Source organism: Paecilomyces variotii (assembly GCF_004022145.1).
Source record: "Paecilomyces variotii strain CBS 101075 chromosome Unknown C8Q69scaffold_2, whole genome shotgun sequence".
NCBI lineage: Eukaryota > Fungi > Ascomycota > Eurotiomycetes > Eurotiales > Thermoascaceae > Paecilomyces > Paecilomyces variotii.
In genome coordinates, this window is record NW_021167141.1 from 2,157,314 (window position 1) to 2,179,649 (window position 22,336).

At 49.6% G+C, this 22,336-nt stretch overlaps 3 protein-coding genes across 3 annotated transcripts; 2 read left to right on the plus strand and 1 right to left on the minus strand.

Annotated features, from left to right (window-relative positions):
• Nucleotides 1-980: 980 nt before the first annotated feature.
• C8Q69DRAFT_399127 (putative TOR signaling pathway regulator) lies at nucleotides 981-2,165 on the minus strand (the record flags this gene model as incomplete). Its single annotated transcript, XM_028627835.1, has 3 exons — nucleotides 981-1,559; nucleotides 1,621-1,897; nucleotides 1,951-2,165. The coding sequence occupies 3 exons, from the start codon at nucleotides 2,163-2,165 to the stop codon at nucleotides 981-983; spliced, it is 1,071 nt and encodes a 356-aa protein (XP_028487628.1).
• A 588-nt stretch (nucleotides 2,166-2,753) lies between these two features.
• C8Q69DRAFT_496278 (ATP-dependent helicase dcl1) lies at nucleotides 2,754-8,262 on the plus strand (the record flags this gene model as incomplete). Its single annotated transcript, XM_028632252.1, has 16 exons — nucleotides 2,754-2,962; nucleotides 3,022-3,218; nucleotides 3,271-3,374; nucleotides 3,424-3,689; nucleotides 3,739-3,846; nucleotides 3,894-4,575; nucleotides 4,631-4,689; nucleotides 4,742-4,811; nucleotides 4,864-4,932; nucleotides 4,992-5,174; nucleotides 5,227-6,300; nucleotides 6,351-6,751; nucleotides 6,801-7,314; nucleotides 7,372-7,557; nucleotides 7,616-7,768; nucleotides 7,824-8,262. 16 exons carry the CDS (start codon nucleotides 2,754-2,756, stop codon nucleotides 8,130-8,132), a joined length of 4,584 nt encoding a protein of 1,527 aa, XP_028487629.1. The 3' UTR covers nucleotides 8,133-8,262.
• Nucleotides 8,263-8,894: 632 nt separating this feature from the next.
• On the plus strand, nucleotides 8,895-22,049 carry C8Q69DRAFT_398793 (dynein heavy chain; the record flags this gene model as incomplete). Its single annotated transcript, XM_028627819.1, has 3 exons — nucleotides 8,895-9,177; nucleotides 9,238-21,548; nucleotides 21,603-22,049. 3 exons carry the CDS (start codon nucleotides 8,895-8,897, stop codon nucleotides 22,047-22,049), a joined length of 13,041 nt encoding a protein of 4,346 aa, XP_028487630.1.
• Nucleotides 22,050-22,336: the final 287 nt, after the last annotated feature.

The window sequence follows — 22,336 nt, forward strand, 5'->3', positions numbered from 1 at the left end:
CCACAGAGATGCACTAAGCTCCATCAAATATCGTGCGCATCAGTGTTCACATAGATAAATCTATGGCTTATATTGTAATCGATGACGATTCTCATAGTCTTTGGGTACAATTGCTACCACAGCCACAGAAATAGCAGCACTCATCTCGAGACGACCAATGACCAAGTGAAACTGTTGAATATTGAATCGCAGCACGGAAGCATAGTCTGACCTGAGCACCTTGAGTTGCTTGCTTGCTTCTAGTTCTAGGGATTTGAGCCCGTACTTACTTGTATAGGTATACAAAGAATCTAGTAATCAAGTAATCTGGTGGATTCTATCCTATAATCAGGATTAAAAGAACCTGCCGCAAACGGATGTTGACAGATCACCTGGCGTTCGCTTTGTGCGCCGACAGAGACCCTGTATACATCGGCCGAGATTAGCCTTCAAGTTTTATCCGTAATATAGAAGGAGAGGAAAAGCACCTACGCGGCCACGGTTCCAGATGTGCCACAGAAAATACCCTTTCTGAAGAAGTCGCGGACAAGAGAAGATAAAAGCTGGCTCGCAAAGAGGTTGTGATTTAAAGATAGGGCAGAACATACTTCAGGATGGCATGTTTTCATGAGAAAGGTGTTTCCTCTTGTTATAATCATTTTAGGATGACCTATTTTCAAAGGAGAAGGTGCGTTTCGTAATGTCATAATCATTTTAGGATGCTAATATTGGACAAGGCCAACTGGCACCTCGTTTCTGAATTGCTCCACCTCATAAGAGTGAATTGACCAGAGATTTCACCGGAGTTACACTCATTCATGGGAGAGATACCAGGCGGAGATATGGCACATATTTCTCGGGGCGTGAGGAGAGAGCCGCATAAGCCATTGCGTAGGCCCATACCCAACAGTGACTCTTTGCTTTAGCTTTGTCTATGCAGGAAAATGCGGAAATGCATCGTGTTCGGTGGGAGAATTGGGACACTCAGAAAACACCAGATTTCATCCCCGGTTCAGCGTGTTTCCAGATCCCCTTGGATTCTCTTCCTTGAATTCATCCCACGCCCTTGCTTTCATGGTCTCTTCATCAGCTTTCTCCAGGTTGTCCTCATCAGGCTCTGGAGCAACGCCTGACTGTTCCCCTCCTTCAATTATGCCGCCTCGTCTCTTTTCCTCTTCAAGATAGTCTTCAATTGTCATAGTAGGCAAATTGTGGCTTGGTTTGAAAACACCTTGTCTAAGTTGCGTCCGGCGATCAGTAAGCGTGAATGGTTGTAGTGGTTTGCCGTCTCTGCTCAATAACGGCCCAGCTCTACCGTTCTGTAACAACTGAGCCAGCGAAGGATCCAACCGGTCCGAATAACCTGTCTTGTCCGCATCGTTCCTTTTTCGGGGGTCATCACTGTGCTGGCTTTCCGCTGGTTTCGGCGCATTGCGCATCATCGACAGCATTGAGAGCTCCTGCACTAGCATATCCAATGACTGGAATGTGTGGTGAACGTAGAGTTGGATTTCAGCTAAATAGAGCTGTCGTGGGATATCGTCATCGTTCTGCAGTCGGCTCTGGTTTTGCGATAGGTACTTCGGCTGGTATCAGTATATGGCCAGGACTATTATAGAGATTAAATACGGGATAACTGACCTCAAGTTTTTGTTTGAGCTCTTTTTCCTCCCTAAATCTGTTGACTTTCACTTCTCTCCGGGCAGCCGCATCGTTCATGGGCGCCAATGTGAAAGACTTCGGGTCCTCCGCGTATCGCTCGTAGAGCTTCTTATCACTGGGTGACAACAAATCATAGTCCTCCAAGCGCGCTAAAAATGACTCGTAGTATTGCAGTGCTCGACGAAGAAGGGCCTCACGGTCAGAGCTATAGGATCGCTGGAGCAGTTCCGCGAGAAGGTAGTCAACGGTCAGGTACCTAAGAAACAAATTAGCTCTCTGTGTCGGTGTCTACATGGAAGGGGTAGTTACTGTAGGTCTCCTGTAGCGACGTCGTCCAAAGACTCGTTGCGACTGAATAACGACAGCTGACTGACGAGTTGCCGGCATTCTTCGAATTTCGCGATCGCCGCATTGACCTCGCTGCGATAGGAGTCGGTGTTTGTCTCTGCTGCCGATTCTAGCGCCTGTTTGGTCGCCTTTGCATCCTCGAAAAAAGCCCGAAGACTCTGAGGTTGGTCTGCCATTGCGTAGAGGGGTTTGTATCTCGCGAAGTGATCTACCGTCAGCTCCAGGTATGACACCAGCATGCCGGTTTACAGAACTTAACTAAGATACTTTATTTAGTGCGCGGGGCTAGGCTCCGCAATCTCTGTACTTCTCGGCGTTTCCCCAATGACTATTTATGGAAATCAGTGAAACTTCAAATATGAAATTCGAGGCACTACCTGTATATTATTCACAAGCCTTGATGTATGTATATTAGAAGTAGAGTAGGCGGTATGCAGGCGGTCAGTTTTGCGGTAATTCCCCTCTTTGGGGTTGCTGGGGACAATGCACCTGCTTTCAAGCAAACAAACGCTTGAGACGTGTCAATGAATGCCTGCTGGTCTCTCACCTGGCCCTTCATTCAACTGCTCAAGATCGACGTCCATAAGTTCTCAACCTTACTTCTTCTTGTAGTCGTCCCACCCATCGAACCGTGACCCTCATCCGACATAAGTGTCTGACTTGGTATCTTACACCACTGAGATCCTGCTCTACCTCCATCTAACTCTCATTCTTTACTATCTCAGCTCTTTTGTTACGTCCATGCTGAGAATTAATATGGGATGATGGAGCACCTGACAATAAAGGACGCCATCCCTGGCGAAGCAGTTAATAGCTCAGAGGCTTCGATTACTACAGTTCCACCTGCTGTTGGCCCTGTTGAAGATGAAGATCATGCCTCATCAGATTCAGAATCTGAGGATCATGATCCAGCATCCGCTCAGCAGGATATCAAGCAGCAACGACGAGCGCAGAAGGCCAAATTTGAGGACTTGTATGCTCATCAAAGTCTCCACCAGGGCATTTCAAAACGCTGACCTGCCTGTGTATCAGATTAGCGAAACATGTAACTTCAGTAACTGCTGAAGAGGTCAAAGCAGCCATCAAATGTGTTCCTGATGCCCAGCTCTCGACGGCAAGCCTGATAGCAAAGCAAGATTTTGCTGCAACCATCACGGATCCGCGAGAGTATCAAATCGAGCTCTTCGAGAGGGCAAAGGCTCAGAACACCATTGCAGTGTTAGATACTGGTAAGATGGATGTTCATGATAAAATATCTCAGATGACTAACATCATCATTAGGTTCTGGAAAGACGCTGATTGCTGTGCTTTTATTGAAACACATCATTCAGCAAGAGCTAGTGGATCGAGGGATGGGAAATCCTCCCCGCATATCCTTTTTCCTGGTATGCACGCCGCATCTTCAATGATAAGTCTATGACTGAATATTATTAGGTGGACAGTGTGGCTTTAGTCTTCCAACAGGCCGCCGTTCTACGAAACAACATCGATCAGAAAGTTGCACACCTCTACGGCTCCATGGGAACAGATATGTGGAACAGAGAGACGTGGGAAGAGCTCTTCTCTAATAACATGGTGATAGTTTGCACAGCGGAGATTGTGTATCAGTGTCTACTCAATTCTCATATCAAGATGGACCAAATCAACTTATTGATCTTCGATGAAGCTCATCACACGAAAAAGGACCATCCTTACGCTAGGTTTGTCCGCCTCTAGGATCCCTGTGGACTTCATCTGACGGCGCTTCAGAATAATCAAGGACTCTTATCTCAGGGAGCAGCCATCGAATCGACCGAGGATATTCGGAATGACAGCCTCTCCTATTGACGCCAAAGGCGATATTGCAAAAGCAGCCACGTAAGTCCTTTTATATACAGAATATTAGAGTATCTGACAATGTATAGAATGTTGGAGACGCTCCTGGACAGTCGCATCGCAACAACATCAAATCTCACACTTTTACGACAAACCGTGAGCCGACCGACGGAGGAGGTGTGGACATACCGTCGACTACAGCAACCATTTGAAACGACGCTTCACAGGATGCTGAAGTCTCGTTTTAGCAATCTCAGCTGTCTCGAAAAGACATTCCGATATTCTTTGGATGCCAGTTCTGAACTTGGTAGCTGGTGTTCCGACCAGGTTTGGAAGTATGCGTTGTCAGAGGAAGTGCTCCCACGCCTAGAAAGCAAGATCAGCAGAGGCTTCATGAAGAATTACGGTCATAAAAAGCGTGCGAGGCTAGAACACGAAACAAAGTGCGTCCAGGAAGCATGCGACTTAGTGAAGAACTACGTCTTCAACAGCCCAAGTCTTTCACATCAACTAAGCCCGAAGGTACAGCTTCTCTGCAACGAGATCTCAAAATATTTCGAGCTTCCGACAGGCACGAAATGTATTATATTCGTGGAAAAGCGCCATACTGCTCGGGTCCTCGGGGACTTATTGACGGCAATTGGAATTGCGCATTTACGTCCTGGAGTTCTTATTGGTGTAAGGGCTGGCGACGACGCAGGAATGAAATCGACCTTCCGCCAGCAGTTTATGGCTTTAGCGAAGTTCAGAACAGGCGAACTCAACTGTCTCGTGAGTATGCTATGTGGGTGAGGAGAGCATAAGTTCCTCGGCTAACACCGCCTAGGTGGCCACCTCTGTTGCAGAAGAGGGTCTCGATATACCGGACTGTAACCTTGTTGTCAGGTGATGTCTAAACGGGTAAATCTTCAGTGTATCGGTACTGATAGTGTTCAAGGTTCGATTTATATCGTACGCTCATACAGTATGTGCAAAGCAGAGGCCGCGCTAGACATACAAACTCAACGGTACGTTCACCGCGCCTTGTCATTTATTACATCTGACGATGTCCCTATACAGTATGTGCATATGGTCGAGGAGAATAACCTTGAGCACGAAACGCTCCTGGAGGAAGTTAGACATGCTGAGGTGATATATCCCAATATTCCGCAGTTATCATCAACTCATCAACTCACTTATTTGCCAAGGGACTTATGCGCAATTTCTGCGAGACGTTACCCGAAGATCGCATTCTTCATGGAAATGGCACCGATATGGATTCCATTCTTGAAAAGGAGATTGGGAAACGGACGTACAGGATTGAAAGTACTGGTGCTACGTTGACTTACCACTCGTCCCTGGCTATCCTAGCGCGGTACGCTAGCTCTTTGGTGAGGACTATGCCCCATACTCCCCTGGTGTGATAAAAGCTAAGTTAAGCAGCAATATGAAAAAGAGACATCGGCGCATGTTACTTACGTAGTGCTACCAAGCAAAGACGCCTACGTATGTGAGGTGATCTTACCAGAGAAATCACCCGTGAGAGGACTGATTGGTAAACCTGCTGCCAGAAAGTCCCTTGCGAAGCAATCTGCCGCATTTGACACATGTTGCTTGCTCCGAAAGAACGGCCTATTGGATGATCGATTCAACTCCATTTACCATAGAAGGTTACCTGCTATGCGAAATGCGAAGCTGGCTATCACTTCAAAGAAGACCAACCAGTATGACATGCTGACGAAGCCTTCGTTCTGGAGAAAAGCATCAGGGACAATTCCCGAAGTCCTTTATATTACTGTGATCGTGATGCTTCCCTCAAAACAGCTCAGCAGAGAGTACCAAAGCATAGCTATCCTGACCCGAGATAAGCTCCCCGCATTCCCGAAGTTCCCATTGTTTCTGGAAGATGATGTTGAGACGGATATCATAACCTTACCGATGAAGGATGTCCTTAGGATTGGAGATGCAGACCTGGAGCTCTTCACTACGTTCACACTCCGCGTTTTCCGTGACATATTCCATAAGACTTACGAACGCGAAACGGCAGCAATGCCTTATTGGCTTGCTCCGGCTACTGTTTGCTATGAGGATATCTCTGCGTCACTGGACTCGAGATGTGTGATTGATTGGGGCGTATTGAAGGAAGTACAGGATAATGAGGACTTACCCTGGTCTGTGGAAACGCCAGCAGCGTACGTTCTTGATCGCTTCGTTTTCGACAAGTGGGATGGGAGATACCGATACTTCACCATGGCAATCGAAAGCGGACTTCGCCCTTCCGACCCGCCGCCATCTTTCATGCCTCGTCGTAGACACATGGGCAGCATTATGGATTATTCTTTGAGCATGTACAAGAATGCCCGCGCAAAATTTCTTGAGAGATGCAACTGGGACCAGCCAGTCGTTAGAGCAGAACTAGTCCGTTTACGCAGGAACCTTCTGGAGAAGATGACGGAGCAGGAGCGAAATATTGAAACGAGGTGTGTTATTTGCCTGGAGGCTCTTAATATCTCTGCGGTAAGTCAGGCAACCATATTCCATCAGACTTGATCTCTAATATTTACTAGATACCTGCCTCTGTTGCTATTTCCTGTTTATCATTCCCAGCAATCATTAGCAGATTGGAGTCCTATCTCATTTCGCTGGAGTGCTGTGAAGACCTGGGCCTTGTTGTCAAGACAGAATACGCTCTAGAAGCGTTGACGAAAGACTCTGACAACACCGAAGAACACCGTAGTGAACAGATCCATTTCCAAAGAGGAATGGGAAAGAATTACGAGCGTCTTGAGTTTCTCGGTGATTGTTTCCTCAAGATGGGGACATCTATCTCCTTATTCGCACAGAATCCGGACGATAATGAGTTCGACTACCATGTGAACAGAATGGTATTGATATGCAACCAGAACCTATTCAATACGGCCAAGGAGCGAGCTCTTTACAAGTACATAAGAAGCAAGGGCTTTTCCAGGTATGTCCCTGTCTGCCACTATTACGGATGAACAGCTAACGGCAGCCAGACGAGCCTGGTATCCTGACGGATTGAAGTTGCTTCAAGGCAAAGGTCATGACAAGTCAGGATCTTCTGAGTCTAAACACGCACTTGGAGAGAAGACTATCGCGGATGTCTGCGAAGCACTGATAGGAGCTTCGCTTCTTTCCGGAGGTCCCGAGCACCGGTTCGATATGGCAGTCAAAGCAGTGACTGCTTTCGTTGGTAGTGCCAGCCATAACGTTTCTAGCTGGAAGGAATACATGCGTCTATATTCTCGACCTTCGTATCTCGTCCAAGAGGCAGACGGATTTGAGATAGATCTAGCTCAGCAGGTTGAAGCAAAGCTAGGTTACCATTTCAAGTACCCCAGGTTACTTCGGTCTGCTTTTACTCATCCTTCTATGCCTTCCGCATGGTCCAACGTTCCCTGTTACCAGCGCCTCGAATTTCTTGGAGATTCGCTTCTTGATATGACCTGCGTGGAAGATCTGTTTGCTCGGTTTCCAGATCGTGACCCGCAATGGCTTACCGAACATAAAGTATGTTGCTATCTAGAGGCCTTGCATGATTCTACTAATTTTGCTGACGAATCTCAGATGGCAATTGTGTCGAATAAATTCCTTGGGGCTTTCGCCGTTAGTGTCGGGCTGCATAAGCACCTGAAGTATTTCGGCGGTCCCCTGCAGAGTCAGATAACTGAGTACGCTGAAGAGATCCAGACAGCACAGCAGGAAAGTGATGGGGCAAAAGATTTTTGGACCGCCACCAAGGATCCGCCCAAGGTATAGTATTAGTTTCCCTCCAGCTGTGTTACATACACTGAATGTATGGTTCCTTTAGTGTCTACCGGATATGGTGGAAGCGTACCTGGGGGCTGTGTTCGTTGATTCCGATTTCAATTTCGAGGTCGTCGAGGCATTCTACCGGCAGCATATCAAGCCCTATTTTGAAGACATGTCTATTTATGACACTTTTGCTAACAAGCATCCAACTGTATGATCAATTCCCCGGTTATTTTCAGTCGAGCCCAGCTAATTCTTGTCATCAGACGCACCTGCACAACCGGTTGACGAACGACTTCGGGTGCATGAACTACTGCCTCAAGGCAGGAGAGGTCCCTGCAGCCGACTCATCGCCTGTGACAGTGCTGGCAGCGGTGATTGTGCATGATTCGGTTGTCGCTCAGGGAACGGCTTCTTCCAGTCGCTATGCGAAGATCAAGGCAAGCGAGGCAGCATTGGCTAGTCTCGAAGGTCTTCCGCCATTCAGATTCCGTGAGCTCTATCTGTGTGACTGCCAAACAGTGAGAAAAGGAGACGTCGCAATTGACCATACAGAAGTGGGGACGGCCGTATGACAACGGACATCTGCAGGCTTGCAGTAGCTAGGCACGAAGGCGCAGGAACAGGACCTGGCCCTTTCCAAATTTCCAAAAAAAAAAATCAATCAATCAATCAATCAATCAATCAATCAATCAATCAATCAATAAACCTAGATGATTCGTTGATATTGCCGTTATTTACGGTTATCAGGTAGTTCAGAGAAAATACAAGCAGATTTCATCCTCCCACCTAGTTATTACATCGTTTTCTCCGGTGGTCATCGTTAATATGGAGATGGAGGATCGTCTGTCCCACCTAAGTATCTAAGTACGGGCTAAAAGACGCCTTTTGGCTGGAACGGTTCAGGAACCCGCGCGGAGCCATGGTTGAGCATCACGTGAGCCTCAGCATTTCGCGGTGAGTCCCGAGATCACGTGATAGTTCACCCACATCTAGACTAGCGCGGCCCCCTGAGTCCCACCGCCTTCCAGTCCCGTGATTGTGGTTGACACGCCTGCCGCGTCCCGCAGCATTGACGGGCGAGAGATCAACGGACAACAGGCATTATTGTTCATGATCTGGCCTGTCTTTCTCCAGTCCATCGTCGCCTCCGATTCATTAATTTACCACCATCACCACTCCCGCTCCTTCCATTTACCTCTTCTGTCCCCTAGAAATAGCGGAATACGCATCTACGACCGCCGCGCTCCCGGTCGATAAACACCACGCCTTCCAGAAAAGTGATCCGCGTGGATTCTCCATGATTTCGGCGTATACTCGTCCATAAATTCCTAGTCATGGAGGTTGCCTCCGCGGGGGTGACGAACGGGCTCGCCGCGCCAAACCAGGTGGCTTTGGCGGATCCTGCGATCATTGTACGATACTTGACGGATGTTCTTCAGGTAACTCTGGGGGCTTCGAGAACGGATCTAGAAAGCGCTGGGAGCTTGCTGTGCAAAGCCAAATACTCGGAGACCGTGCAGAGATGTACGCGTTTCGCGTCCGAGTCGCAGGTGGCTCTCTATGTGCAGAAGGATCTTGTAGCAGCGGAGGAGACGAACGGCACGGATGAGGGATCACGTAAGTGTCTGGCAAAGCTCTGGAATATATCTGTTCGTTACAGCTAATAGGATGTCATAGCGGCGCCAGCACAATACGTGTATAGTCTGTCATCCGAACTCTCGTTTTCATCTACCACCGTCGCATCTGTGGCCTTTATCAAGCGCCCTGTTGCGATCGACCCCAACGTCCCCATACCTTCTCAGATCCAAGTCCTTAATCTTCCCGGTATCGCCTCTCTCAGCAATGCAGAGTCGCAACAAAGCGCGACTATCTCCCCGTATGAGGTTTTGCACTCTCTTCTCCACAATGCCCTCGGTCCATACTTTGAGGCGTATACTCGGAATCACGACCTGGCAAACGGCGCCAAAACGAGGACGGATACAGAGGCGAAAACCGGTGTTCCAGGAACAAAGAAGCGGTTCGCAGAGCTGGAGCTCAGTCTCCTGCACCTGCAACAGAATGTGGAGATTCCGACTCTCAATCTTCCACTGCACGAGATCGTCCAGGCTGCTCTGGACGAAGCGGAAGCACGGGGTGTAAAGCCTTCGGTCGACCTGGTCCCACCAGCTGCGCTGGAGAGCAGCACGGTTCTAAACAGCATCCAAAACACCGTGAATGGGTGGATCAAGTCTATTCAGGCGATCACGAAGATGTCCCGCGACGCTGACAGTGGCTCAGCAGCACAGGAGATCAACTTCTGGCTATCTATGGAAACTGCTCTGGAGGGTATCGAGAACCAGTTGCGCGGAGATGGCGTCCAGTTGACTATGGATATTCTGCGACACGCGAAGCGATATCAAGCGACACTTAGTTTCGTTGCGGATACCGGACTCCGGGAGGCTACTGACATGGTTCAGAAGTACAACCAGCTCATGCGAGACTTCCCGCTCGATGAGCTTCTGTCTGCGACCTCTTTGCAGAAGGTACAAGAGTCTTTGGGCTTGATCTTCAATCACCTGAACAAAAAGCTGAAGATATGCCCGTACCCCATCAAACGAGCTCTTGCTCTCGTCGAGGCTATCTCTGGCGACCTGGACTCCCAGATTCATCAGTTACTTCATGGCCGGACGATAATGCATCTGGACTATCGTGAATTCCGTTCGTTGATGAAGACTGCCGGTGCTATCTGGCGTACTTGGGATGAGAACTCGAAGGAATTTACCAACGTCGCCCGTGATGCGACCAGGCGTAGGAATGAGAAGTTTATCCCTATCAAGATCACCCCAAGGCACCTCAAAACCCAGGAGCGATTGAAGTATATAAACACCTTCAGGGTCAACCATGAACAGTTGCAGCGAACGATCGTGAACGTCCTCGGGCCCAAATCATCATCAGATGGGGTCGCTAGTGGCCCCGGCTCGGACGGTGCTGTGATTGTTGAAGAAATTGGAGATGTCGACGCTGTTGAAGAAGTGTCTCAAGCCTATGCTGCATTGAAGGATGTTGACGTACTTGATGTGTCCGACCTGGGCACTCAGATCTGGATTCAAGCCGAGATTTCTTACAATGAGCGTACCTCCCGTGTGGAGAACTCCATCATTGCTCGACTCAGAGACCGTCTTGCCACAGCTAAGAACGCTAATGAGATGTTCCGCGTTTTCTCGAAGTTCAACGCCCTCCTAGTCCGGCCGAAGATCCGCGGTGCCATTGGTGAATACCAGACCCAGCTCATCGACAATGTCAAGCATGACATATTGATGCTGCACGAACGGTTCAAACAGCAGTATGGCCATTCGGAAGCCCATGCGATGGCCCAGTTGCGCGATCTGCCCCCCGTGTCGGGAGCAATTGTCTGGGCGCGTCAAATCGAGAGGCAGCTCAACGGCTACATGCGGAAAGTGGAAGACGTTCTCGGAGAAGACTGGCATCTGCATTCTGAAGGCCAGAAACTCCAAGCTGAGAGTAATATGTTTCGGAAGAAGCTTGACACGAGACCCGTGTTCGAGTCATGGTTGCACGACGTACAAAGGCGACACATTACGATATCAGGTCGGCTTTTCAACATTAATCGCAACCGTGCCGCCGGAAACTCTTTGGAGCTGAATGTCAATTTCGACGCCCAGATAATTGCTCTATTCAAGGAAGTAAGGAACCTGATCTGGCTGAATTTCCAGGTCCCGCATGCAGTCAGCAACATATCCAAAGAGGCCAAACGCGTGTACCCTTACGCCATCAGCTTGATGGAGAGCGTGCGGACTCTATTGCAGACGTATCGTGCCATCTCCTCGATGACTGAAGTGGCTATTTTGCTCAGCGGATACCAGAACGATGCACAAGCCATGATCACCAAAGGTATACCACTCAGATGGGAGTCCTTCGTTCACTCATATGAGTTACATGTCAAGCAGTCAACCTTGGCCAATGGCGCTATTGATCCCTCTGTGCCAGCGCGCGGCGAGAGCAAGCATGTCCAGTTCGTCCGAGAATTTGCCGTTTCTGCCTCCGTGCTGCAGTCGAAGACCGCGACATTAACCTCCATCAATGAAAACATCCAGAAGGCCATTCTTGAGATCAAGACGTGTCCCTATGATGCCACAGCTTTCAAGCAGCGTCTGGATGTTATCCAGGTGGCTGTTGACAAGCTCAACCTGGAAAACTACGTAAATCTGGGGTACTGGGTTACGGATTTAAATAACAAGATTCAGTCGATCCTTCGCGAGCGGCTTCGTCGAGCCATCCGTGAGTGGATCTCGTCCTTCCAGGAAGCGAAAGAAGAGCGGCCTAGCAAGAAGATCTCGTTCCAGGTTCAACCTTCTCCTGATGAACCCGAGGCAGAGGTTTATAACATTGCATTCCCCAATTTGATCCATGAGATATCAATGCGCAACCAAGTGCTCCACCTCGACCCTCCTTTGCAATTTGCAAGGGCAAGCTGGTTTGCGCACTTCCATCAGTGGCTAGGCGTCATTTGCAACCTCGAGAAGATCAAGTCCTCCCGTTACCAGATCTCAATTGACGTGGAGAAGCCTCAACCTTCAGAAACTCACTTCGTGGAACTCCCACAATACTGCACTGATGAATTGACGGAAGTTTACAATGCCGTGGAGTCTAGGCTACAAGAAATATCTGAGTACGTGGATAAATGGCTGCAATTCCAGTCCCTTTGGGATCTCCAATCTGCGCAGGTATATGATATTCTGGGAGATGATCTCTCTCAGTGGCTGCAGCTCCTTCAGGAAATCCGAAAGAGCCGTGCGACTTTCGATACCTCCGAAGTTGCTCGATCTTTTGGAAACATCAAGATCGATTATGAGCAAGTCCAGACCCGCGTCAACGCGAAGTACGATCAGTGGCAGCATGAAATCCTCCTCAAGTTCGGTTCCAAGCTTGGTGGTCGGATGAGGGAAGTCCATTCCGAAATTGCTGCTGCACGAAGAGATCTGGAGGGCCAGACTCTCGAGGCATCCTCCACCGCGCATGCGGTTTCCTTCATCACCATTGTCCAGCAATGTAGACGTAAGGCGAAGGTCTGGGAACCTGAGGTTGATCTTTTCAAGCAAGGTCAGACCACTCTTGCCCGCCAACGTTATCAATTCCCAAGCGACTGGCTTCACGTTGAGAATGTCGATGGCGAGTGGGCGGCTCTGAATGAGCTTCTTGCACGCAAGAGTAAGATTGTCCAGGATCAAACAGAGGGTCTGCGCGCCAAGATCATCGCCGAAGACAAGGTGATTGGCGATAAGATCACCGAAGCTATCGCGCAGTGGAACGATGAGAAACCAGTCTCAGGAACAATACCTCCCGAGGAAGCGTCTCGGACCCTTAGCTCGTTCCAATCACGCTTGGAGGGGCTTCAGTCTGAATTCGAGATGGTGTCGAAGGCCAAGGAGGCCCTTGATATTCCGGCTAGTGCAGAATCCGCACTGCCGGCTATATTGGAAGAAGTCCAGGATTTCATGTCTGTCTGGGCAGCCCTATCAACGATATGGAAGAGTCTGAACGAACTTCGAGACATGCTCTGGACCAGTGTCCAGCCAAGGAAACTTCGTCAATCCCTCGATGGCTTGATCAAGATGACGAAAGAAATGCCCAGCAGGATGCGTCAGTATGCCGCGTTCGAGCATATCCAAAACGTTTTGCGACAACTCTTAAAGGTCAACCCCTTGCTCTCTGACATGAAATCGGAAGCGGTAAAAGAGAGACACTGGCAGAAGATCTTCAAAGCTCTGAGACCAGGTAAGAGATTCTCTCCGGTGTCGCTGACGCTTGGAGATGTCTGGGATCTGCAGCTTGTGTCGAGTGAGACAGTCATCCGTGATATCATCGCCCAGGCTCAGGGTGAGATGGCCCTGGAAGAGTTCTTGAAGCAAGTTCGTGAAACCTGGCAGAACTATTCCCTGGACCTTGTCAACTACCAGAATAAGTGCCGTCTTATCCGCGGCTTCGATGATCTATTCGCGAAGTGCAGTGAAAACCTGAACTCTCTTCAGGCAATGAGACACTCGCCTTACTACAAAGAGTTCGAGGAAGAGGCTACTGCTTGGGAAGACAAGTTGAACAGAGTTCACGTTCTCTTCGATGTCTGGATCGACGTCCAGCGACAATGGGTGTATCTCGAAGGTGTCTTCACGGGTAACGCTGATATCAAGCATCTCCTTCCTCTGGAATCCGGTCGTTTCCAGAACATTAACTCTGAATTCTTTGCTGTCATGAAGAAGGTCTACAAGTCTCCATTCGTCTTAGATGTCCTCGCTATCAATGGTGTTCAGAAGTCTTTGGAGAGACTGGCAGAGCTGCTGAACAAGATTCAAAAGGCTCTTGGTGAATATCTAGAGCGAGAACGTGTCTCTTTCCCTCGCTTCTATTTCGTCGGAGACGAGGACCTGCTTGAGATTATTGGTAATAGCAATGATACACTTCGCGTGGCCAAGCATTTCAAGAAGATGTTTGCTGGGTTGTCAGGTCTCCTGATGGACGATGATAACAACATCGTTGGCTTCACCTCGAAGGAAGGCGAAGAAGTTAGACTGAAGAAGGAAGTCAACCTTGTCAAGACGCCTAGGATCAACGATTGGCTTACTGCTCTTGACAACAATATGAAGTTGACCTTGGCCGAGCTGCTTTCAGAAGCAGTTGAACAATTCGAGTCGATTTACAATGCGGCGGAGATCGATCGAACTGCGTTCAGTGACTACCTTGCGAACTATCCTGCGCAGATCGTGGTTCTTGCTAGTCAAGCCGTCTGGACAGACTCGGTACAAAAGGCCTTGGAGAACGAAGGCACCGGTCTTCAGGCATTGTATGACGCAGAGGTCAGGGTTCTAGAATTACTTGCGGCCATCGTTCTTGGAGAGCTCGATCAGATCACCAGGAAGAAGTGCGAACACATGATAACGGAGTTCGTTCACCAACGAGATGCCATCTCGAAGCTGATAAAGTTCAACGCTACTAGCCCTACTCACTACTTGTGGTTGCTTCAGATGCGCTATGTGTACAAGAATGAGGGTGACTTCTTGCAACGGTTGCATGTACATATGGCAAACGCCAAGCTGGACTACGGATTCGAGTATCTAGGTGTCCCTGAACGCCTTGTCCGGACTCCTCTGACTGACCGCTGTTTCCTTACTCTTACTCAAGCTCTCTGCCAGAGACTGGGTGGTTCTCCTTACGGCCCAGCAGGTACTGGAAAGACAGAATCCGTCAAAGCTTTGGGTCTACAACTTGGTCGTTTCACCCTTGTCTTCTGCTGTGATGACACTTTCGACTTCCAGGCCATGGGTCGTATCTTCCTTGGTATTTGCCAGGTCGGAGCCTGGGGCTGTTTCGATGAGTTCAACCGTCTGGAAGAGAGAATTTTGTCGGCTGTCTCACAGCAAATCCAGAATATCCAGATTGGACTGAAGAAGGGAAGCGATGACGAGAAAGCCCAAATTGAATTAGTCGGTCGACGCCTGCGAGTCAACCCAAACACCGGTATTTTCATTACGATGAATCCCGGATACGCGGGACGATCCAATCTGCCTGATAACCTCAAGAAGCTCTTCCGAAGTGTGGCCATGTCCAAGCCTGACAAAGAGCTTATTGCTGAGGTCATGCTCTTTTCTCAAGGTTTCAAGCAAGCAAAGCCGTTGTCCAAGCAGACCGTTCCTTTCTTCGATCATTGTTCTTTACAGTTGACGAAACAAGCCCATTATGACTTCGGTCTGCGAGCGCTAAAGAGTGTCCTCGTCAGTTCCGGTGGCCTGAAACGTGCTCGTCTCGCTAATTCTAATGGCGAACTTGGGCCCGATGAGGTGATCGAACCACAGATCATTGTCCAAAGTATACGGGAGACAATCGCACCAAAATTGATTCGCGAGGACGTGGATACGATGTTGAACATCCAGATGGAAGACTTTCCCGGTGTGGAGTATGTGCCGGCCAACTACGAGAAGCTCAAGCAGGCTATCCGAGATATCGCTCGAGAGCATCACTATGTCGACAGCGACACGTGGATTACTAAGGTGCTTCAGCTCTACCAAATTCAGAGTATCCACCACGGTGTCATGATGGTCGGCGGGTCTGGAACAGGCAAATCTGCTGCCTGGAAAGTCCTCCTTCAGGCACTCCAGCGCGTGGAAAGCGTTGAAGGTGTGTGCCATGTTATCGACTCTAAAGTGATGTCTAAAGAAGCACTTTACGGTAACCTGGATAGCACGACCAGAGAATGGACGGATGGTCTATTCACGGGAATACTGAGAAAGATCGTTGATAATTTGCGAGGTGAAGACTCTAAGCGACACTGGATCGTCTTCGACGGAGACGTCGACCCGGAATGGGTTGAAAATCTGAACAGTGTGCTCGATGACAATAAATTATTGACACTGCCTAACGGTGAGCGTCTGAACTTGCCTCCCAACGTCCGGGTCATGTTTGAGGTCGAGACTTTGAAATATGCTACTTTGGCAACTGTCAGTCGTTGCGGTATGGTTTGGTTCAACGATGATACCGTTACCCCGTCGATGATGGTCACGAACTACATCGAGTCCCTCAAGACCAAGACGTTTGAGGACTTGGATGATGATAGCGTTCCTTCCGGACAGGCGTCCGTTAAGACCCAAGATGCGCAGGAGATGCTCTCCAACTTCCTCAAACAACTCCTCCAGAGCGATGATCTTATTCTGAAAGTCCTGGAGGAGGCGAAGAAGTATAATCATATCATGACATTTACCGACATCAGGGCTCTTAATACCTTGTTCAGCTTGCTGAACAAGGCCTGTCGGAATATACTCGAGTATAACATTCAGCACGTGGACTTCCCGCTTGACCCTGAACAGATCGAGTCTTACGTTTCCAAGAAGCTTCTCCTTGCGCTTGTGTGGTCTTTGACTGGTGACTGTCCTTTGGGTGACCGGAAAGCTTTTGGGGAATACGTGACGGCCTTCTCAACTATCGATCCGCCGCCGCTTGGAGAAGTCTCTTCCCTCATCGACTACGATGTCACGCTGCCAAAGGCTGAGTGGACTACCTGGCAATCCCAGGTTCCCTCCGTCGAGATTAACACGCACTCTATCACTCAAACGGATGTTATCATCCCAACTCTGGACACAGTCCGCCATGAGGACGTTCTCTACTCGTGGCTTGCTGAACACAAGCCATTGTTGCTCTGCGGTCCTCCTGGTTCGGGTAAGACCATGACTCTCTTCGCCGCGCTCCGAAAGCTGCCAAATATGGAAGTTGTCGGTCTCAACTTCTCAAGTGCTACTACACCAGACCTTCTTATCAAGACTTTCGAGCAATACTGTGAATACAGGAAGACACTGAATGGCGTTGTCATGTCACCTAATCAGATAGGACGCTGGTTGGTGATATTCTGCGATGAAATCAACTTGCCCGCACCCGATCGCTATGGTACCCAACGTGCGATCTCCTTCCTGAGACAACTGGTCGAGCACAATGGCTTCTGGAGAACGTCGGACAAGACCTGGGTCACCTTAGACCGTATCCAGTTCGTTGGAGCCTGTAACCCACCAACTGATGCTGGACGTACGCCGCTGGGTGAAAGATTCCTGCGCCATGCGCCCCTGATCATGGTCGATTACCCCGGAGAAATCTCTCTTACGCAGATCTATGGTACCTTCAACTCGGCGATTCTTAAAATCATTCCTATGCTGCGTGGCTATTCAGACTCTCTCACCAAAGCTATGGTGCAATTCTATCTGGAGTCCCAATCTCGATTCACTCCGAAGATCCAACCTCACTACGTGTACTCTCCCCGTGAGCTTACAAGATGGGTCAGGGGTGTGTACGAAGCGATCAAGCCACTGGAAAATCTCTCTGTCGAAGGGCTGGTCAGGATCTGGGCCCACGAAGCTCTACGCCTTTTCCAAGATCGTCTTGTCGCTGAGGACGAACGCAAGTGGACTGAAGATGCCGTGAGACGTATCGCACTCGACAACTTCCCAACCATAGATGAGGAGCAAGCTTTGAAGGGACCAATCCTATTCTCGAACTGGTTGTCCAAGAACTACGTTCCAGTAGAGCAGGAGCAACTCCGTGACTTTGTCAAGGCCCGTTTGAAGACCTTCTGTGAAGAAGAAGTCGATGTTCCTTTGGTCCTCTTCAATGACGTGCTGGAGCACGCGCTACGTATCGATCGTGTGTTCAGGCAACCTCAGGGTCACCTTATCCTTATTGGAGTGAGTGGAAGTGGAAAGACAACCTTGTCCCGATTTGTCGCCTGGATGAATGGCTTGAAAGTGTTCCAAATCAAGGTCCATGGCAAATATTCTGCAGAGGACTTCGATGAAGACTTGAGAAGCGTCCTTCGTCGTGCAGGATGTAAGGGCGAAAAGATTTGCTTCATCATGGACGAATCCAATGTTCTTGATTCGGGTTTCCTGGAGAGGATGAACACGCTGCTTGCCAATGCCGAAGTCCCTGGTCTTTTCGAAGGTGATGAGTTTGCTTCGCTCATGACGGCTTGCAAGGAAGGTGCCCAGAAGCAAGGTCTGTTGCTTGACTCACAGGAAGAGCTGTACAAATGGTTCACTCAGCAGATCGTTAAAAACCTGCACGTTGTCTTCACGATGAATCCTCCAGAGGATGGCCTGGGCTCCAAGGCTGCAACCAGTCCTGCGCTGTTCAACAGATGCGTCCTCAACTGGTTTGGCGACTGGTCCGATCAAGCGCTCTACCAAGTGGGCACAGAGCTTACACAGTCTGTTGACCTGGACAAGCCTAATTTCACTGCACCTGACAGCATACCGGTTGCTTACCGAGATCTCAACCTGCCTGCATCTCACAGAGAGACTGTTGTCAACTCCATGGTTTACATCCACTACTCTCTGCAGAGATTCAACAAGCGTCTGCAGAAACAACAGGGCAGGGTTACCTTCCTTACTCCACGCCACTACCTGGATTTCGTTGCTCAATATGTCAAGCTGTTCAATGAAAAGCGCGAGGATCTGGAAGAGCAGCAGAGGCATTTGAACGTCGGTCTGGAGAAGTTAAGAGACACTGTCGACAAAGTACGAGACCTGCGTGCTAGTCTGGCTCAAAAGAAGGAGCAGCTGGAGAAGAAGGATGCCGAAGCAAATGAGAAATTGCAACGCATGGTTGCGGATCAACGAGAGGCCGAACAACGTAAATCAGCCTCTCTTGAGATTCAAGCGGCACTTGAGAAGCAGGAGCAGGAGGTCGCGCTCCGGAAAGAGGTCGTATTGAACGACCTGGCCAGAGCAGAGCCTGCGGTGCTCGAAGCCCAGAAGAGCGTTAGCAACATCAAACGACAGCATCTCACTGAAGTCCGTTCCATGGGTAACCCTCCTGCCGGTGTCAGACTGGCATTGGAGGCTGTCTGCACTCTGCTTGGTCATAAGGTGGATAGCTGGAAAACTATTCAAGGAATTGTTCGCAAGGACGATTTCATCGCTAGCATTGTGAATTACGACAATGAGCGACAGATGACTCGCAGCCACAGAATCAAGATGCAGAATGAGTACCTCTCGAAGGAGGAGTTCACTTATGAGCGGGTGAACCGTGCCAGTAAGGCTTGCGGTCCTCTCGTGCAGTGGGTGGAAGCTCAGGTCAACTACTCTGATATTCTTGACCGCGTCGGACCTCTTCGTGAGGAAGTCAACCAGCTTGAGGAGCAGGCTCTCCAGACCAAGGCGGAAGCTCAGGCCATCGAGAACACTATCCAGGACCTTGAGAACAGCATCGCAACTTACAAGACTGAATATGCGGCGCTTATCAGCGAGACTCAAGCCATCAAGGCGGAGATGTCTCGGGTCCAATTTAAGGTCGACAGGAGTGTACGCTTGCTTGACAGCCTGTCGTCTGAGAGAACTCGTTGGGAAGAGGGAAGTAGATCTTTCGAGACTCAAATCAACACTCTGGTTGGAGACGTTCTTATCGCAGCAGCTTTCCTCGCGTATGGTGGTCTCTACGATCAGCAGTTCCGAAAGGCAATGATCGATGACTGGGTTCACCAGCTGGCGCAGTCTGGCATCAGTTTCAAGCCTCATAACCCGATCACCGAGTATCTTTCGAATGCCGATGAACGCTTGACCTGGCAAGATCACTCTCTGCCGGTCGATGATCTCTGTACCGAAAATGCCATTATACTCAAGCGTTTCAACCGCTATCCTCTCATCATTGATCCTTCTGGTCGTATCACGGAGTTCCTGCAAAAGGAAAGCAAAGAGAGGAAGCTCACAGTCACAAGCTTCTTGGATGATTCCTTCGTTAAGCAGCTTGAGAGTGCGCTCCGGTTTGGAAATCCGATCCTTATCCAAGACGCTGAGCACCTCGATCCAATTCTCAACCATGTCTTGAACAAGGAGTACCAGAAGACCGGAGGCCGTGTCCTCATCCAGCTTGGAAAGCAGGAGATTGACTTTTCCCCATCGTTCAGGCTGTTCTTGTCTACAAGGGACCCGTCTGCTTCTTTCCCTCCTGACGTGTGCAGCAGGACTACCTTTGTCAACTTTACCGTTACCCAGAGCAGTTTGCAGACACAGTCTCTGAATGAGGTCTTGAAGGTCGAGCGTCCCGATGTCGATGAGCGGCGAACCAACCTTATCAAGATGCAGGGCGAATTCAAGATCCATCTTCGCCAGCTTGAGAAGCGCTTGCTGCAGGCGCTGAATGAATCCCGCGGCAATATCCTTGATGACGATAATGTCATTGAAACTCTGGAGACTCTGAAGAAAGAAGCTGCAGAGATCTCCAAGAAGATGGTCGAAACGGAAGGCGTGATGACAGAGGTTGAGAATATTACACAGCAGTACCAGATCATCGCAAAGTCCTGCAGTGCAGTATTCGCCGTACTGGAGCAGCTCCACCACATCAACTATTTCTATCAATTCTCTCTTCAGTATTTCGTGGACATCTTCAACTCCGTCCTTCACGGCAACACACGCCTTGCTCAAGAGAAAGATCATACCGCTCGTGTCCAGATTATTCTACGTGATCTGTTCATCACTGCCTACCAGCGTACCTCTCTTGGGCTTCTACAGAAAGACCGCATTAGTCTGGCCATGCTCCTTTCCCAGGCTGCTCCTTATCCCATGGACAAGAGTATCATCGATCGGATCCTAGACGAAAGCGTGGAAGGTGTCGACTTGTCCACAGACAGTGATCTTCGAGACCAAGTTCTGAACAAAGTTTCAAACATGTCTCTATTTAAAGCACACGTTGAGAATATCACTCCGGAACAGTGGGATAAATTCTTCACTGAGGAACTTGCGGAGAACTTTGTCCCGCCCGTGTGGGCAGAGAACACCGACGAGCTCAACAAAGAGCTTCTCTCGCTTCTGCTTGTGAAACTCTGTCGACTGGACCGTTTCGTCCCAACAGCGGAACGTTTCATAGCCGCCGTCTTTGGTCGCGAATTCTTTGAAGGGAACAGTGACCTCAAGGAGGTGGTCGAGCAAGTCACCGCCACGGCACCTATTGCTCTCAGTTCGAGCCCTGGCTTTGATGCCAGTTACAAGGTTGAGGGTCTTGTTGAACGTGTGCAAGCCACCTGCGCAAACATTGCCATGGGTTCGAACGAGGGTCTTGAGAGCGCCGACAAAGCCATCAGCAACGCAGCAGCAGCCGGTACATGGGTACTTGTCAAGAACGTCCACCTCGCACCGTCATGGCTTCAAAGCCTTGAGAAGCGTTTGGACTCGCTCAAGCCTCATAAGGACTTCCGACTCTTCCTTTCTATGGAGTCCAGCCCGAAGATTCCGGTCAACCTGATCCGGGCCTCGCGCGTGCTGATGTACGAGCAGCCTGCCGGTATCCGAGCCAACATGAGAGATTCGCTTTCGTCCCTGTCGCTGCGGGCCAGCAAGCCTCCGGTGGAAAAGGCACGTGTGTATCTCCTGCTTTGTTTCTTGCACGCTGTGGTCCAGGAGCGGCTACGCTACGCACCGAGTCTGGGATGGAAGGGCCTCTGGGAGTTCAATGACAGTGATGTAAGTATTTTCCAAAGGGACTGTCAGAGGTTTTAGCTAACTCTTTTGTTACAGTATGAATGCTCTGCATTCATTATCGATGCCTGGGTTGATTCCGTCGCTCAAGGACGTTCCAATGTTGCGCCTCAGAAGCTTCCCTGGGATCTTATTCGCACCCTTGTGACCGAGACTTACGGCGGTAAGATCGATGATGCCGGCGACTTCAGCCAGTTGGAGTCCCTGGTTAACAATTTCCTCACTGCGGCCGCCTTCGAGGACGACTACAAGCTCGTATCGGGTGTTGAGAATGATGAGAGCCTAACGCTCCCGGGAGGTACTAGCATCCGTGAATTCACGGAATGGGTCAACCGACTGCCTGAGCGTGAGCCGCCTACGTACCTGGGGCTGCCAGCCAACGCGGAGAAGCTGCTTCTGGTCAGCCATGGCAAGAAGATGGTGTCGAATCTGGCCAAGGTGACGAAACTGTTGGATGAGGGAGAACAGCTGATGGTAGACGCATGATTGGTTGAAGACTGGTTTCGTTTGTACGGCTACGGCCAGCCATTATTGTTTTTATTTTGTTTTCCGCGGCGTCCTGGCGGTTGGTGTCGGTTGCTTCAATAGATTCCCATCGGAATCAGACAGTTGGACGGCCGGAACCCTCCGACATGTTAACTTAAGGATATACCCCAAGTCGCTTGGATGCAGGTCCCCGGTGGCTGTTTCCTGTCCTTTATATTGTTATGATTCCCTTGTACTACTGCTGTGACTGCCGTTTTCTGATAGGTTCGGTTATAGTTTCTTTCTGT